General features: G+C 43.4%; 1 protein-coding gene across 3 annotated transcripts in view; it reads left to right on the top strand.

Annotated features, from left to right (window-relative positions):
• uhrf1 (ubiquitin-like with PHD and ring finger domains 1) overlaps positions 1 to 12477 on the top strand; it is a 59205-nt gene extending 46728 nt beyond the window's left edge. For 2 of the 3 annotated variants that reach the window (XM_086004918.1, XM_086004921.1), the window contains exons 10-17: positions 5119 to 5225; positions 5843 to 6005; positions 6528 to 6665; positions 6854 to 6962; positions 9412 to 9572; positions 9933 to 10031; positions 11301 to 11433; positions 12216 to 12477. In XM_086004918.1, the coding sequence (XP_085861044.1) occupies positions 5119 to 5225; positions 5843 to 6005; positions 6528 to 6665; positions 6854 to 6962; positions 9412 to 9572; positions 9933 to 10031; positions 11301 to 11433; positions 12216 to 12232 (927 nt within the window). In that variant the 3' untranslated portion in view covers positions 12233 to 12477. Of the gene's footprint in view, positions 1 to 5118; positions 5226 to 5842; positions 6006 to 6527; positions 6666 to 6853; positions 6963 to 9411; positions 9573 to 9932; positions 10032 to 11300 lie in introns of all 3 variants that reach the window. The other variant, XM_086004920.1, reaches the window with a different exon arrangement.
• Positions 12478 to 18718: the final 6241 nt, after the last annotated feature.

The following is an 18718-nucleotide window of genomic DNA, read 5'->3' as shown; positions in this document are numbered from 1 at the left end:
CTCTTCTCTTCCCTCTCCCCCCCCTGCTCTTCTCTTCCCTCTCTCCCCCCCCCACCTGCTCTTCTCTCCTCTCCCTCCCCCCCCCCCCCTGCTCTCCTCTCCCTCCCCCCCTGATTTTGTCTCTGTCCCTCCCTCCCCCTCTCTCTCTGCCTTTCCTCAGAGCCCGGACGCGGTGAGCCAAAGCTCCCGTGTGCGGATCAGCGCCTCGGGGCCGGCCGGTGCGCGGCCTAGCGCGTGAGGCCCAGCCAGACTCACCTTAGCTGAGGTCGCGCTCCGGGTTGACGCGCGCGCGGACTCCTGCCCCGACAGCCTTTACTAAGATGGCGGCGATGGCTACGCTCGGCTCAGTCCCGCACCACCAGGCTTTACCAAGATGGCGGCGATCGCGGGGCGGGCGGTGCCTAGCTCGGACGTGGCTGGCGAGGAGAGGCTGAGGCCTGCCGGCAGCTCATCCACGGCCGAGGGGGGGAAAGCCCGAGTGCCCTTTGGAGAAGGATTTTTTTTTTCTGTTAAAAACAACTTTTTTTTTTGCTGGAAATCTATATTTCAAAATAAACAGGCAGAAAGTGGGAAAAATAAATGAATAGTTAGGAATCAAGATGGCGGCCACTCACCTCAGCTCAGAAGGATTAGGCCCGCCCACACACGCAATGAAACGGCCCCCGTGACGCGCTGATTGGTCAACCATCAGGTTAATCCCCTGTACGATTGGTCAACCATCACGTCACTCAACGCGAATGAGCGGAATGTTGCCGTTTTTTGAACCTTTTTTGTATACTGTCTGAACAATTTTTGTCTGACCAAAAAGTAAATACGCCTATTAGACTCCCCTAATGATAAGCTTTCTTTTGATATTAACATATATGTAGGTACGCTCTATAACTTTTGATTGTATAGCCGGACAGACAGACAAACCGACAGAAAGACAAACAGACAAGAAAGACAGACAGACCAACTGTTAGATAGATATAAGTTATAAGTTGAGGTTGAGGTGCACACAGTCCAGTGATCAAAAATGTTCTTGTGTGCTCACGGTTCATGTGATATACAATTCCAGGGTGGAGGGGAGAATGTGACGATGATATGTGGGGCCGTGCGGTTAGCAGTTCAGTAGGCGCACTGCCTGTGGGTAGAAACTGTTCTTGAACCTGCTGGTCCTGGTTCGGATGCTGCGGTACCGACGGCCGGACCGCAGGAGGGAGAACAGTTCGTGCCCAGGGTGATTGGGGTCCTGGATGATGGAGCGGGCCTTGTTCCGACACCTGGTCTGGAAGATCTCCACGATGGACGGAAGTGCACACCCGATGATCTTTTCTGCCGTCCTCACAACCCTCTGGCTGGCTTTCCTGTCCTGTGCAGCGGTGTTACCATACCACACATTGACACCACCCGTCAGGACGCTCTCTATGGTGCCGCGGTAAAGGTTCACAAGCCACTGTGTGCTTATGCCGCATTTCCTCAGGCACCGTAGAGGGTAGAGGCGCTGGTGTGCCTTCTTCAGCATGGCCTCAGTATTGTGGTTCCAGGCCAGGTCATCAGAGATCTGCAGTCCCAGGAATCGGAAGCAACTGACGACTTCCACTGGTGTCCCGTCTATACTGATGGGGCGGTGGTTCTCGGTGGCTTCTGAAGTCCACGTTGAGCTCCTTAGTCTTGCCAACGTTCAGGGCAAGGTTGTTGTCATTGCACCATCTCATCAGCTGGACTATCTCATCTCTGTACTCCGTCTCGTCGTCGTTGCTTATCAGGGCAATTACTGTGGTGTCGTCGGCAAACTTGATGATCCGGTTGTTGCTGTGTATGGCTGTACAGTCATGTATAAACAGTGAGTACAGCCAAGGGCTGAGGCAGCAGCCTTGTGGCACTCCGGTGTTGAGGACCAGAGTGGATGAGGTGTTGTTCCCTATTTTAACCACTTGAGGCCTGCCAGTCAGGAAATCCAGAATCCAATTGCAGATGGGGGTGCCCAGGCCTAGGTCCCTCAGTTTCAGGACCAGCTTGGAGGGAACAATATTATTAAATGCAGAGCTGTAGTCAATGAACAACAGTCTGACGTAAGTGTCCCTCCTGTCTAGGTGTTCCAGGGCAATGCGTAGTGTTAGGGAGATGGCATCGTCCACAGACCTGTTCGCCCTGTATGCGAACTGCAACGGGTCCAAGGAGTCGGGGATGATGCTGTTTGTGTGTCATGACCAGCTTTTCCAGGCACTTCATGGCTATAGGTGTTAGAGCCACGGGTCGACAGTCATTGAGGCCTGTTACCTTGGTTTTCTTAGGTAACGGCACAATGGTTGTCCCCTTGAAGCACACTGGTACAACAGACTGCTGCAGTGAGATGTTAAAAATGTCCGTAAACACAGGAGCCAGCTGGTCTGCACAGGTCTTGAAGACACTGGGTGGAACCCCGTCTGGGCCGGCTGCCTTCCGTGCTTTCACCCTCCTGAAGGTTCTGCGGACCTCGGACTCGGTCAGCTGTAATGTGTAATCCTCTGGGTGGCTGGGGGTTTTGATGGCCGGCTCAGTGTTCTCCCCCTCAAAGCGAGCATAAAAAGTATTCAGCTTGTCTGGTAGGGAGGGATCAGTGTTGGTGACTCCCGCTAAGTTCCCCTTGTAGTTGATGGCCCTTAGTCCCTGCCACATGCGTCTGGTGTCGGAGCCCCCGCCATACTGGGACTCCAGTTTGTTCTTAGTCTCTTTTTGCTGATTTGATGGCCTTTCTGAGGTCATACTTTGCCTTCTTGTAGAGTTTGGTGTCCCCTGATTTGAAAGCGGTACACCGTTCTCTTAGTTTGTTGCGGATGTCTGAGTTCATCCATGGTTTGCGGCTGGGAAATGAACGGACAGTCTTGGTAGGAATGCATTCATCCACCAGTCTGTTGATGTATCCAGTGACGTGGCCTGCATACACATCCAGGTCTGGGTTCTTGAAAACACTCCAGTCCGTTATTTCCAGCCCGCCCTGCAGTTGTAGTTCTGTGTCCGCTGTCCAGCTTCGCACCGTTTTCACTGTTGTGGGTGTGCTCTTTAACTTCTGTTTGTAAACAGGAAGTAGGAGCACGGAGACGTGGTCTGATTTGCCGAAGCCCGGCCAAGCAATGGCACGGTAGGCGTGTTTTATTGTTGTGTAGCGGTGATCTAGAGTTTTTCTGTTTCTCGTCGGACAGGAGATGTGTTGTAAGTATTTCGGCAATACTTTCTTTAGATTACAGTGGTTGGGAACTGCCTCGGGATACCGGTTCTGAAGTTTGCTAACCTCACTGTAAAGTTCGCTCAGTGCAGTGTTAGCGTCGGCTCGTTTCTGGATGTAAACTGCTGCCATGAGAATAGCAGAGATTTCCCTCGGTAAATAAAAAGGGCGGCACTTGATTGTTAGTAGTTCCAGATTAGGTGAACAGTATTGTGAAAGTACCTGGACATCTGTACACCAGTTGTTGATCAGGCAGCAGACATCCCCGCCTCTGTTCTTCCCCGATCCCTGGGGCTGCACCGCCTCGTCGGGTATCATGGAGGTTAGCTACGACTCTGTTAGGAACATGGCACAGCACTCCCTAATGTCCCGCTGTGAGGCGATACGGCAATTCAGCTCGTCAATCTTATTTGCCAGAGATTGAACATTGGCAAGGAGAATGCTGGGCAAGGCTGGTTTCCACCCCCGTCGGCGTGATCTAACTAGCAGGCCTGCCCACGACCCCCGCCTGCGGGCTCGTCCGCACCTACTCCCCGGGGCCTGATGGTTCTGGTTGAGGGGTGGGCTCCCCTGCCCCCGCTGCTCTCCATTGTCCCTCAGTACCTCCACAGGTAAGTCCTTTGTTAAGTTTCTTGTTGTGGTGTCTGTATTTCCGTAAAAATCCACTGAAATGTTCCGTAAGTCCAAGAGTGTTTGGCGACTATATAATAACCACTTTCGCGCTCAGGACACACATGATAATAAATAAAAAGTACGTAAAATGTATAAGAAAAAGCAGTGGCGAGGCAAACAGGCCTCAAAGCAGCGGCAGCATCAGCGGACCCGCGGGAGATGAGGCGGCCGAACGACGTCGGTGATAAAAGCAGCGGCGAGGCAGATAGGCCCAGAGCGGCGGCAGCAGCAGCGGACCCGTGGGAGACGAGGCGGCGGCTGTAAGGTAGGTAGGCCCAGAGGCGAGGCAGGTAGGCCCAGAGGTGAGGCAGGTAGGTACCAAAGCGGCGGCAGCAGCAACGGACCCGCGGGAGACGAGGCAGGTAGGCCCAGAGGCGAGGCAGGTAGGCCCAGAGGCAAGGCAGATAGGCCCCAAAGCGGCGGCAGCAGCAGCGGACCCACGGGAAATGAGGCAGGTAGGCCCAGAGGCAGGGCAGATAGGCCCCAAAGCGGCGGCAGCAGCAGCGGACCCGCGGGAAACGAGGCGGCTGAGCGGCGACGGAAAGGCAGGTAGGCCCAGAGGCGAGGCAGGTAAGTAGGCCCCAAAGCATTGGCAGACCGGCAGCAGCAGCGAAAAAGGACGGAAAATTCAAAAATAAACAAAGCTGTGGGAGCTCACAGACACGTCTGCTCTCCTCCAGCGCCGTGTCAGTCAATGTTGTGCATAAGCAATTGTGTTGTGTAAATACGTGATTGCCAGACCACAGTGCATTATGGAATCAAAATTCAGAAAACTTGTGCAGAAATACTGCAACTGGTTTCATTACTGTAGCTGCCACTAGCCATTAATTTGCTGTATATTGGAATATTGATATTTGGATCAATTTTAAACAGTTCCCTGAATGAGGTGCTTCGGTGGTTCTTCAATAAGTATTACTACATGTGTAATAGTTAAATGTAACCCAATAATGAAAAGTTATGATTGGTATTAATCTTCTGTTTGTGAAATTGCCTTGCATTTGGGAGTGGGGGGAGGATATCCGATTTTAATTGCAGGGTGTAGATATTCAGGCCTTGTTTGGGAACTAATCACAAAGTGACTCATTCATAAGTTTTGATACCACTTCATTGGAACCTGTTGAAACTATGGAAAATACATAGTCATAAGTCATAGAGTCATAACGGCACAGACAGAGGCCATTCGGCCCATCGAGTCAATAATGAACGATTGCGAATTCTGCTGAAAAGGTGGAATGAATGTTGAGCCGTTTCTCTTACAGGATCATGGGGGTGATTTCACCTATACAGGAAGTGGTGGGCGTGACCTTTCCGGAAACAAGCGCACTGCAGAACAATCATGTGATCAGAAGCTGACCAACATGAACAGGTTGGCCGTAATTTTTAATTTCATCTAAATCAAGAAAGAAAAAATGGATTTACTTCAGTGTTTTTAATTTTGCCATTGCTCAACAAAGATAAATCTGAACAGTTCTAAGTTATTTATGTACGCACTGTTTGTGTGTTTATGTGGCTGATTTTGGGGTTGTTGATAAAAATGAGTTCTGGCTTTTTGTCTACTTCTGGTGAATTGGGCATACAGTTAACCCAGTTTACATCCTCGTATGTATGGGAGTTGATCCAGAGACCTATGCTCATCCTGTTACTAGGAGCGCATGGTTTGTTTTATATTCAAGTGAGATGTTTGAAAACCCCAATTTTTTTTTTTTATATTGAAGCCATTGCTGCTTTTTTTCTTGTGCCTTCATCTCCACTTCCTACCTCAAATTCTCAATCGCAGGGTAAGTTGGTTTACCCTGATGTTGTAGGTATGTCACTGATTTTCCCATCAAAAATTGTAAATTCTCCTTCCAAATAGTTTTTGCATTTCAGTATACTACTGAACATAGATTTTTAAATTGAACATTTTGGTTAAGTACTGTATTGATGTTTGTAAATGTATAGTTTGCTATAATAGGAAATTTGAAAGGTAACTTTCTTTTGCAGGGCTTTGGCACTGAACTGTAATGCTCCCATTAATGACAAAGTCGGAGCTGATGCTAAAGATTGGAGAGCTGGAAAATCAGTCAGGGTTGTGAGAAGCGCCAAAGGCCGTAAACACAGCAAGTTCGCACCGGAAGAAGGGAACCGTTATGATGGCATTTATAAGGTGTGTGCAAGATAACTTACAAAGGTTTTAATTTGCGTATTTTCTTTAAATACACGTTCTGAGGTGTTAAAATTGGGGCTGCTAGTAATTTTGTTCCCATGTTCCTCAAATTGGATCAGGGAACCTAATTCTTCTTTTCATTAGTACTATGTCTAACTGATGTGTGTAGCTAACAAATTTTGATTTTGAGTTTTACTTTTTCAAATTCCCTCCCTTTATCCCCAGGGAGACCTGTGGTACTAATCCTTCAACACAAATAACTTGTACTGACTTCTTGTACTGTTACATTTATGCCATTCTGGGTTACAGCTGTAACCTGTAATTGGTTTAAGCTAATTAAACCAATCCTTTATTAAAAAATTCCCATGGATGTGATCTATAATTGGACAAATATTTTAATTGCTAATTTTCTCAATTAAAAAGTGCTCTTCATCTTAGCTGTAACTCCAGTGTGGGGAAGGGAATGGAAAAGAAAACCAAAACCTACTTGTTTGAATTATGTGGTAATTGTTTTTGAACTAGGTGGTGAAATACTGGCCTGAGAAGGGAAAGTCTGGTTTCTTAGTATGGAGATATTTGTTGAAACGAGATGATGAAGAACCAGCTCCGTGGACCAAAGATGGCAAGGAGAGGATGAAGAAACTAGGATTGACTATGCAGGTAACTTTTATTTTAAACTGTTCGCCTTATGATCTAATGGGTTGTTGTACAACCAAAAGCAACCTAGCAAAATTGGTATTGTCTAAATGACTTTTTCAGCACAGACAGCAAATTGCAGCTGGGCTAAGACATGAGTTTTCAGTGTTTTAATTGTGGAATATGTTGCATTAATAAATCTTGTGTAACAGTACCCTGAAGGTTACCTTGATTCTGTCGCCAAGAAAGAGAAGGAGAATAAAAAGAGAGATGAAGATCCTGAGCCAACACCAAGCAAAGGGAAAAGAAAATCAAATGCAGGTCTGTAGATTGTATTTTGAAGTTGGAGAACTCCAAGCTATTGCTACGTTTTCACCTAGTAAATATCCTACAGTCCAGCCTGCTAGAGCACTGTTGGCAGCATGTGTCCATAAAGTGCTAAAATGGCTTTTTTGCATAGATCCTGATCTTAATTAAGTTGTCTGGCGAACCCGTAAGACCAAGTGTAGTTGAGCAAGACAAAGACAATCTGAATACAAGTTGTTCATTGTCTTGCCTTTACCCTTCTTTGCTTAAATTTGGGCTGTTGCATTGAGAATTTTTTTTTTTTAACTAGAGATTGGAGGAGAGCAAAGGTATTCAGTCTTGTAACTTTTTTTTAATCTAACAATTTGGAATTTCTGTTCACCTCATCTAACCTAAAAAATTGTGTGGAATAACCTGGAACAATTAAGTAAAATGGAGTCTTCTCGGCTTTTTTTTTAAGTTGCCCAATTATAGATTCGCATTTTATTAGAAGAAACACTGCTGACATTCTAATAACAGTCTCAGTTAGAGATTTCAACGAGATTGACCTGCTGGCTACAAAGGATTGGTGACTTTAATTTGGGATGGGTGCAGAGAAGACAAGGATGGGAAAGAAAGTGAAGAACTTGCATTAAATCAAAGCTGTAATGGCCAGCAATGTGTTATCAAGATACCTTTTTTCCTTTTTAAGAGATATTAAGGGAAAAGGTGTAATAGTGTAGTGTTTGTTTCTGTACTAATAATTGAGAACATGTTCAAATCCCACCATGGTAGTTTGAGAATTTAAATTCAGTTTTAGAAAAGAATCAGTAACAGTTTTTGTGAAGGTGTCTAATTGTCATAAAAGATCAACTGGTTCACTAATTTTTTTTTAGGGAAGAATCCTGTTCTCCTTACTTAGCTTGGCCCTATATGTGACTCCAGTCCCACACCACCGCGATTGACCCTTAACTGCCCTCTGAAGTGGCCGAGCATGACACTCAGTTGTATCAAACTACATGCAACGGTTCAAGAACACCACCTTCTGAGCAACCAGGGATGAATAATAAATACCCACCTTGCCAGCGACAACCACATCCGTGGAATTTTTTTTTAATTGATGGATATGTTCTAACTAAATAAATGTCTACTGAATTGTTCTGTCATTTTGGTAGCCTAGGCAATTTTGACCACCTTTTGTGTTTTTACATATACAGTAGGTGGTTGATTTGCAGAAAAATATTCTGGACAAGACCTTTCTATGTCAGATCCCAATATTCTGGGTGAACATGCTACATTCACAGATGGGCAATTTGCTATATGTCTCCCAGTACCACTCTGGAAACAGTCTGCGAATAGGTGCTCCAGTGCTATTTTTGTTTACACCTTTAAAAAATAGCCAGCTAAGATGGGTAGTTTGAATGTGTGAATTATTACAAGCATGAACTTGCATCCTGTCATTCCTTGTTGTGAAATGTTGGAAATGCAACATGCTATGCTGCTGTTATAGTTCTCTCCAAATCTCAGATAGACTCTTTTACCTTTTTTTCTTTTCTGCACCCTCTCCCTCATTTCAACATAATGCTAAATCAATTACAGGAAACTCTTTATTATCCGGGACCGGCATGGTGCCAGTTTATCAAAAAGTCCGGATTACAGAGAGGTATAGTTAAAAGGTACGAGAGCTCCGTACACAGCAACAAATCCAGGCTTCCCTGTTGCTTAGCAACGTGTGCAGGAACTCCGGCCGCAGACCAAGAGTCCCTGTTGAGTGTAGGAGCCCCAGTTACACAGCCACAGATCCAGGAACTGCCACTAATATGAAGTAAAACTTACCTGAACCTACTCCTGAATTTTGCTGGTTAACAGAGATTTCCGGTTATTTAGGTGCCGGTAAATCTGTTTGACTAACAGACAAATTATACACATACTGGATGGTAAAACCAGCATTAGTGCCGCAAAAATAAAATATGAATGTTTGTAACTAAAAGCGTTTAATGGTACAACTTGTTGCCTGCTATCTGAAAATTTAATTAGGTTGGATGAAAGACTGTGATCCAACAATTCAGGGATGAACATTCTGGAGTTTTTGGATTGGGAATGAACTTTCACTAACATTGGAAAGAGGAGCAGAATTGCAAGTTACTCAGATACTGCTGCAAGTTGCTGTTGTACTTGAGTGTGCTGTACACCGTGTGGTAGGTTAGAAAGTAGTCACTTAGATTACTAAATCAGAAGCTATACCAACACTTGAAGATTTTACAAATAGTCTGTTTCTGCTAATCTTAGCATTGAAACCACCTTTCATCTAGGTGCTTTTATTTATTTTTTAACTTGTGAATGCACTTTAAAAACCCACCATTTAATAACCCCCCCCAAAAATGGTCAAAACAATGGCAAAACATGACCGCATCGTTTTGTGGTGTCTTGTAGATTAGTTCCTACAGTTTGATGGCCTATATTCCAAAGCTTAATGTCTTTTCAGATGAGGATAGCTTTTCATCAGCCCCGTCACCAAAAGGCACCCCAAAGAAACCGAAGGTGGAAGCATTCAAACTGACGGCAGAGCAGAAGAAACTCATAAAAGATGATGAAGTTAATAAGAAGGTGTGGGATGAAGCGCTGCTGTCCCTTAAGGATGGACCGGTAAGGATTGAATTCAGTTTCAAAATTCTGTATTGCAAGATTATTCTAATAATGCAAATAAAGCTCTTTTGCCCTGACCTCGGATGACTGACACCTGGGGACTTTTGTGTAAAGTAAATAAATTGAGGCTGGGTGCTAAAGCAACTTTTTAAAGCTCGCTAGATTGCATGGTTGTCAGCAAGTACCAGTACATTTAGCATTTTTTTAAATTGCAGTAGGATTCATGTACATTATAAGAAACTATAGTAGGGAGTACAGAACACTAACTTTCATAAATGAATGTGGCGTTTGTGGGACATGGTGTGGAGATAATTTGTCAATTTCCTATAAAGATTAGTGATTTGAAATTTGTTTCTCCAGAAATTCCTGTCAAAATTGGAGGAAGCGTTCTTGTGCATTTGCTGCCAGGAGGTTGTATTCCAGCCAATTACAACAGACTGTCAACACAACGTCTGTAAAGTAAGTACTGTAACTGGTAAAACAACCCCACACTGTAAAACGAATCTTAGATCATTTTCACTGTACTGGATTATATTTAATTTGGCTTTTGGAGACCTCTAACTTGCTGGTGTCCTTATATTGCATTTCTTGTCACAAGTGACATTCTGGTTGGGAATTGCATTTGCATGTAAACCTGCTTTCCAAAATTGGGGTGCTGGGAACTGCCTATGAATTTTTACTCAAACGGGATAATCCTGTGAAACCAATTCAGGCGAAAAGGAGCAGTTGGACGTAAATGTAGGAATAACTCAGTTGGTAAAGCGTACGCAGCTGAGCCATACTGTGCTGGGAGGGTCTAAGTTTGATTCTCAGCTGGAGTGTCAGAAACATGACAGTTCGCCTTGGGGTAAATTGCATTTAGTGCTCCACTATAAAGTGCATGTGGTTATCAGATGGGGAATTTATTGGGCTTGGCTGTGAATAGCCTGCTGTAATACACTGTTACCATAGTCTTCATGTTTCACATTTAAATCTCCCATTTGCTTTCCTTTCTGCTGAGCTTGAGCAAGTGGTGGGTCCTGGGATGGAATCCGTGGTAAGGCAGCAAAATTTATTGCAGGGACTGAAAATTATGCCTTCCCAATCTTTGGTTGCAGACAATTGTAACTTGTCTACATGACATTGAACAAGCAGTGTGACAACACTGAGTTGATTGCCTTGCAAATGGTGGTGGAGAGTTAGGTGTCATCAACATGTGTATGGCAGCTGATCCCATTTCTGTACATGATGATGTGGTGAAGGGCAGCATGTAGTTGAGGAACAGGAGGGAGCTGAGATAGAATCTCAAACTCCTGAGGTAACAGAATAGGGTTGGGACAAGAAACCACTGCTGGAGGCTCCACATGTATGCTGATGGCACCCAGCTCTACCTCAACACTACCTCTCGACCCCTCCACTTTCTCTGATTTGTCATACTGCTTGTCCAACATTCAGTACTGGATGAGCAGAAATTTCTAGCTGTGCTAGGAAGCGTAGACAACATGTTGCTTCTTGGTTAGCATCAAGATCAGTTCTTGCATTATCAGGCTCCGTAATGTCTTGCAACCAGTTCTTAAGTCCTCTTCACTAAGTAAATCCTCAAACTTTAAAGGATATTGAAACCGATCATTATTTGCTTTAAAGGGGTTAGTTATGAGAATCCATTAGGGATTTGGTTTCTTGACTGATTCTCAAGTACAGTTTATTTATGGATTCTTTCTTTCTTCCATTTTAATTGCTGTAACCCAGAGCTGCTTACAACGTTCCTTCAAGGCTGATGTGTACACCTGTCCTGCCTGCCGCTATGACATTGGCAAAGACTGCAGCATGGCAGTCAACAAAAGTCTGCAGCGTCTTCTAACCCAACTGTTCCCAGGATATGGTAATGGACGGTGATGCCTTCGTCTTCAGATTACTTCTTGCCTCTTAATTGCTGATGCGTCATTTTTTTTTTTTAAGAGCATGGGCATTCTGGCCTGTGCAGCTTGCCTGGAGGACAGATTGACTAATGAATCCAGGGTAGCTGACTTCCCGTTCCCCAATTTTTCTGTGTAGCACGTATGACATTCAAAATCTTTGTGCTTATTTTGTTTTTAGTCTAGGAGCTTGTCTAGATGCGCAGACCAATGTTATTGGTGTAACACTGCGGGGGGGGAAATTTTTAAAAAATACTACCTCAAAGTGGGGATAATTTTCTGGGGATTTTCTTTGGCCAGTGTAGGTTCAGCTGAACACTGACTGTCTAGTCAGCCTCGATTCTCTTTGCTTGATAAGTTAAGCCATCACATAAGTGCCTTAGCCCTTGTTGAAGGCTGGGCTGTGAGTGACTTCCTAGCACTGATTTTTTTTAACTGCAAATAGCACATTGGTTGACAAACTTAGCTGTGCAGATCAATTTATCAAAGTTATTTAGCAGGGAATATGCAGGTTTTTTTGTTGCTGTTTTTATACAACGGTAACCTCTTATTTGTGGTTTGTAATTCAGAAATGTACACATTTCTCATTTACTGATGCTTATTGAACTGTTAATGGTCTTTTTCCCACCCTGGTTAACTGTGAAAAGCAATCCTTTATTAATTGAAATTTGTGAAAGGGGATGTAACCTGGGCAAAAGGGGACCTGCAACCTACATGTTTGTATTTGTAAATTAATTTTTTTCCACAGGCACCCTCTTTCTCTAATGACAATACCAAAGGATGCAGTCTGGTACCTCAACATTGCATGGACATCATTCCATACATCAGATTTAATCTTTTATGGAGTTAGACTGGACATAATCTAATTTGTTTAATTCCTTTTTAAAAATGTTTTAGGGTGCTAAATCAGTAGTAAAAGGCTGTGGAACTTTGTGGACTTCCATGAGAATTTTTCACTTGGTAAATGCTGTGTCTATATGCTGCCTTAAAATAAAGTTTCTTGCTTTTCACTTGTGGCTTTATTTTGTGTACATGTGTGAGTGACTGAAGTATCAACTTTGCAGCTAGTAATATCAAATATATCCTGGTTCTGTATTGCAAATTGGATGTGGTGTTTTATGAATCTGACCTCATTTTAAAGTTGTAATATATTGGTTGTTGCGGTCTATGTTGGACATTAAGTTTTGTCATTGTCCTCTTCTGGTTGTGACTGGATGTCTGGAACCTGTACAGTATGAAAATGCCCTTTTGCTGCTTATGCCACTCTTGGCAGAGGAGGGCACTTCATCTTTGAGCCATCATTGAGCAGTGCACAAATGTTGCCAGGATGATATGCACTTCACCTTCAATTGCAGTAGCTCTACTCTGCTTCACACCATGATGGAGATTGGAACTTGCTGGGACATAGTTGCTGCAAATCTATACTGCATTGTTCCACAATACACAAGGTTGATGCACAATGTGCAGTGTTTCATGAGATACTAAGGAGCCTTGCACTTCCTTTTCTTTCTTTAACCAATGGAAAGAAAATCGGCAGTATTTGTTTCTTTTCATTTGAACTGTACAAATTTCTTACTGTAGCACTGCATTGTAAAACTACAAGCTTAGTGAGGCTAGATGGTGACTACTGGTAGACTATCTGACTTTGAAAGGCATCATAGCCCAGTCTGATGCTACCCTCACTTCGTCTGTATGCCTTCTAGCAGGGGTTACTGTATAACAGTTGGCATTAGACACCTACCATTTTCCCTCTCGTCCCCTCCATTGTCCAGAGACCAATTATAATGTCCCAATTGGTGCTCTGGCTAACTCCGCAAAGAATTGGAATTAAACCAGAGATTTTGTGACCTGTATGGCATTATAAACATGCAGTTTCCCCCCACGAAGACAGAGGGAACTCACTGGTCCAGGGTTAAGCAGCTATCCTGCGTTTGTTTGAAAGTACAACAGACTGGTTTGCTGTTTTTTATATTTCCCTCCTGCAGAAAAGTCATAACTGACATTTTTATAAAATAAAATCATTTTGAGATGTTGACTGCTGGGCTGTTGCTTCCTACATCTGAGATATAACAAATGGGTTAAGGACTTCAGCTAGGAAAGAACACATTTGAGTGAACAGGTTGTGAATATTTCTCACAAAATCCATATTTCTTGAAGATTGAATCTTTGTAAGGTACGTATCTTTGGAAATCCCATCTCAACAGATCCTGCTGAGCTCAGTTCATCTAAACACTTAAGAGGAAAGTTTGTGATTCCTAAAGTGGCTCAAGGGCCGTACCTAAAGAACTCCGAGCATAGCACTAATAATACCATTCTCGCCTCAAACAGTATTGGATATAACACAGTAAAATAAAGCTGTTTGTGCCATATTGAACGAATGCACGTGAGGATAATGCAGTTATCACCACAATACCAAATAAACGAATTACTGTATAACAGTTGGACTCTGCATAGCATAACATTTTTCGCATGTGCTTGATAACCTCTTCCTAGCATAAACATAGAAGATAGGAGCAGGAGTAGGCCATTCGGCCCCTCTAACCTCTGCCATTCAATGCGATCATGGCTGATCATCCAAGTTCAGTACCCCTGCCCTGCTTTCTCCCCATACCCCTTGATCTGTTTAGCCTCAAGAAATATATCCCAACTCCTTGAATATATTTAATGAATTGGCCTCTATTGCCTTCTGTGGTAGAGAATTCCACAGGTTCACCACTCTCTGGGTGAAGAAATTCCTTCTCCTCTCTGTCCTAAAAGGCCTACCCCTTATCCTTAAGACTGTGACCCCTGGTTCTGGATTCCTTGACCATCGGGAACATCCTCCCTGCATCATGTCTGTCCCGTCCTGCCAGAATTTTATAGTTTTAATGAGATCCCCTCTCATTCTTCTAAACTCCAGCGAGTACAAGCCCAATCATCCCAATCTCTCCTCATACGTCATTCCTGCCATCCCAGGTATCAGCCTGGTGAATCTTCGCTGAACTCCTTCCATGGCAAGAATATCCTTCCTCAGATAAGGCGACCAAGACTCTACACAATGCTCAAGATGTGGTCTCACCAAGGCCCTGTACAACTGCAGCAAGACATCCTTGTTCTTGTACTCAAACCCTCTCGCTATGAAGGCCAACATACCATTTGCCGCCTTAACCGCCTGCTGCACCTGCATGCTTACCTTCAGCGACTGGTGCACAAGGACACCCAGGTCTCGTTGCACTTCTCCTCCCAATCTATTGCCATTCAGATAATAATCTGCCTTCCTGTTTTTGCCACCAAAGTGGATAACTTCACATTTATCCACGTTATATTGCATCTGCCATGCTTCTGCCCAATCACCCAACCTGTCCAAATCATCCTGTAGTTTCTCGGCATCCTCACAGCACACACGACCACCCAGCTTTGTGTCGTCTGCAAATTTGGAGATATTACATCTAGTTCCCTTGTCTAGATCATTAATATATATTGTGAATAGCTGGGGTCCTAGCACCGATCCCTGCGGTACCCCACTAGTCACTGCCTACCACTCAGAAAAAGACCTGTTTATTCCAACTCTTTGCTTCCTGTTTGCCAACCAGTTCTCTATCCAAGTCAGTACCTTACACCCAATCCCATGTGCTTTAACTTTGCACGCTAATCTCTTATGCGGGACCTTATTGAAAGCCTTCTGAAAGTCCAAATACACCACATCCACTGGTTCTCCCTTATCTATTCTACCAGTTACATCCTCAAAAAATTCCAGTAGATTAGTCAAGCATGATTTACCTTTTGTAATTCCATGTTGACTTTGTCCGAACCTGTCACTGTTTTCCAAGTGCTCTGCTATTACAGGAGACTTTGGTTTACCCGGAGGTTGTATGTCTGGAAACCTCGATCTACCGGCAGAAATCAGGAGCCGTTCTGTTAGGTTGTTTTTCTTCTCGTGGCTTTTTTTCCAACAGTCAGGCTTTGTAAAGTCTCTCTGAAGCTGTTGCTAAGCTACAGAGACGCTTCCAAGGTACGGGCTGACTGTTTGAAACTGTTGCTAAGCAACAGTGTTTGTTGTCAGATACAGAAATCTCCGTATGCTTCAACATTAACTTTGTATGTCCGGCAGTTTTGATAGATCGGCAACAGCTCGGTCCCGTCGGTGCTGGATATAACAAACTTTCCTGTACATCTTTTGTAATGGACTCTAGCATTTTCCCCACTACCGATGTCAGGCTTACCGGTCTATAATTCCCCGTTTTCTCGCTACCACCTTTTTTAAATAGTGGGGTTACATTAGCTACCCTCCAATCCATGGGAACTGTTCCAGAGTCTATAGAATTTTGGAAGATGACCAGCAATGCATCTACTATTTCTAAGGCCACTTCCTTAAATACCCTAGAATGTAGATTATCCGGCCCTGGGGATTTATAGGCCTTCAATCCCGTCAAATTCCCTAACAGCATTTCCCTACAAATACTGATTTCATTCAATTCCTCCCTCTCATTAGACTCTTATGTTCCCCGACATCTCTGGGAGGTTATTTGTGAAGACAGAACTAAAGTATGTATTTAATCGGTCTGCCATTTCTTTGTTCCCCATTATAAATTCCCCTGAGTCTGACTGCAAGGGACCTACGCTTGACTTCACCAATCTTTTTCTCTTCACATATCTATAGAAGCTTTTACAGTCAGTTTTTATGTTCCCTGCAAGCTTACTCTCAATCTATTTTCCCCTTAATCCCTTTGTCCTCCTTTGCTGAATCCTAAACTGCTCCCAATCCTTAGGTTTGTTGCTTTTTCTGGCCAAATTATATGTCCTCTCCTTGGATCTTATGCTATCCCTAATTTCCCTTGTTAGCCACGGTTGAGTCACCTTTTATTTAAAAAATTTTTTTTTTTTTTTATGCCAAATGGGGATGAACAAATTCTGTAGTTCATCCATGCGATCTTTAAATGTTTGCCATTGCCTAGCCACCGTCAACCCTTTAAGTAACCTTCCCCAATCCATGCTAGCCAACTCGTGCCTCATACCATCACAGTTTTCTTTATTTAAATTCAGGACCCTAGTCTCTGAGTCAATTACTTCGCTCTCCATCTTAATGAAGAATTCTATCATATTATGATCGCTCCTCCCCAAGGGGCCTCGCACAAGATTGCTAATTAATCCTTTCTCATTACATAATACCTAGTCTAAGATGGCCTGATCTCTAGTTGGTTCCTCGACATATTGGTCCAGGAAACCATCCCGTATACACTCTAGGAATTCCTCCTCCACAGTATTGTTACTAATTTGGTTGGCCCAATCTATATGTAGATTAAAGTCACCCATAATAACTGCTGTGCCTTTTTTGCATGCGCCTCTAATTTCCCGTTTAATGCCATCCCCAACCTCAGCATTACTGTTTGGGGGTCTGTATACAACTCCCACTAATGTTTTCTGCCCCATGGTATTTCTCAGCTCTGCCCATACAGATTCCACATTAAGTTTTTATAACTTTGGCAACCATGCGATAGAGATGTAACTTTTAGTCAGGTAATCTTTGTATCAAAGGTTCAGCCTCTACTGTGCTGCTGAGTCAATCATAGAATGGTTACAGCACGGAAGGCGGCCATTCGGTCCGTCGAGCCCCGGTCGGCTTTCTGCAAGAGCACTTCATTCAGCTAGTCCCACTCCCCCGCCCTTTCCCCGTAGCCCTGCAAATTTTTTCCCTTCAGATACTTATTCTACTCCCTTTTGAAAGCCGTGATTGAATCTGCCTCCACCCCCCTTTCAGGTAGTGGATTCCAGATCTTAACCACTCGCTGCGTAAAAAAAGATTTTTCTTGCGTCGCTTTTGGCTCTTTTGCTAATCACCTTTAAATCTATCATTAACAAGTTGTTAATTTTTTTTTAATAAGTATTTGTGCTTCTACAACTCATCAGTTGCTATGTGCTATAGTTACACTATAATACCAAAGCTTTACCATTAGACTAACTCTTAAAGCAAATTCTCTGACAAAAACAGGATAATGGTAATTCCTCATTAAAAGGCTATGCAAAATTTAATATAGAAGAGGCATGCTTTCTTTTCTCTCTCCCCTGAAGGTACTGATTCTTACTGGAGTATAATTCCACAAACACTTGCCACATTCTTTATAATTTTCAAATGACCATTCTTTACATTTGAGCCTGCACAGTGAGTCAACATACTAAGTTGACTTTGGAGGGCAAAATAGAACAGCCTGACGCTGTTCTCACTTGATATCTGTATATTATTTGCAGCAGGATTCACTCATAGCCGATCTATCACCCCACATTACAATTGTCCTCTGTGCCCCAGGTTTTCATCAAGTTTGAATCTGATTACTATGGTTTGGCATAATATCACCTGCTACCTTTACCCACTCAACTAGTGAAAGTGCTGGCCATCAGCATTTGCTAAAAAGTATGTATATAGATATCAGAAAAGGACAGGATCAGAATTGGGTGTTGACACCTCAATGGCTAGGCTCACCTGATCAATAGCCTTCGATGAAGCAGCAGAGCCAAGCTGTAGCCCAGTATGTCTGAGATTTAGAGGAGAACATTGTAAGATGAGCTATATCTGAAGATGAATAAATTAAAACATTATGAAGAGTGTATGGTTATTATGTATTCAATGGCTTTTCCTGGTAACATTCCACAACTTGGTTAAAAAAATAACTTAGTGATTTCTTTTTCCCAACTGACTCCTTATTAGTCTGAATAGTTAGCTTCTGTTCCTTGGTATTTGAACTCTTCACCATGGTGAAGTCTTTGCTCAGATCAGTTCCCTTCATTATCAATGTAATTTATTGAATGTTTAATGGCAGATGATGGTTCCAGTGAAGTTATTGGTCTGAGCTGGAACTGATGACAAAAAAAATGCGTTGAATTTTCTTTGAATGGGAAACATTTAAAACGGTGTTCAAGAGTCCAGGAAAAATATATTCTGCTGAAAAACAAGATAAACACTAATGAGACACCATGGATGAATAAAAGAACAAAGAAAAAAATTGAGGGCAAGGAAAGAGGCATACACTAAGTGCATGGACAGTAGGGGAGAGCTTGACCAGGGAGAATACAAAGAGATTGGGAGAGAAGTCCAAAAAAAATTAGGAAGGCAAATGGGAACTATGAAATGATCAAGGAACATAAAACAATAGTAAAATATTCTGCAGGTACATAAATAAATAAAGGAAAGTTGGGGTGGGAATAGAGCCACTAAGGGATAGACAGGATAAAATCACAGGCCGCGATAGGGAAATGGCAGAAATATTAATAATTACT

The sequence above is a fragment of the Somniosus microcephalus genome, chromosome 13 (genome assembly GCF_052327205.1).
Source record: "Somniosus microcephalus isolate GS21.2 chromosome 13, FLI_Smic_1.0, whole genome shotgun sequence".
Lineage (NCBI taxonomy): Eukaryota > Metazoa > Chordata > Chondrichthyes > Squaliformes > Somniosidae > Somniosus > Somniosus microcephalus.
The sequence above is the reverse complement of the archived record's forward strand: the minus strand, read 5'-3'. Positions and strand labels throughout refer to the sequence as shown.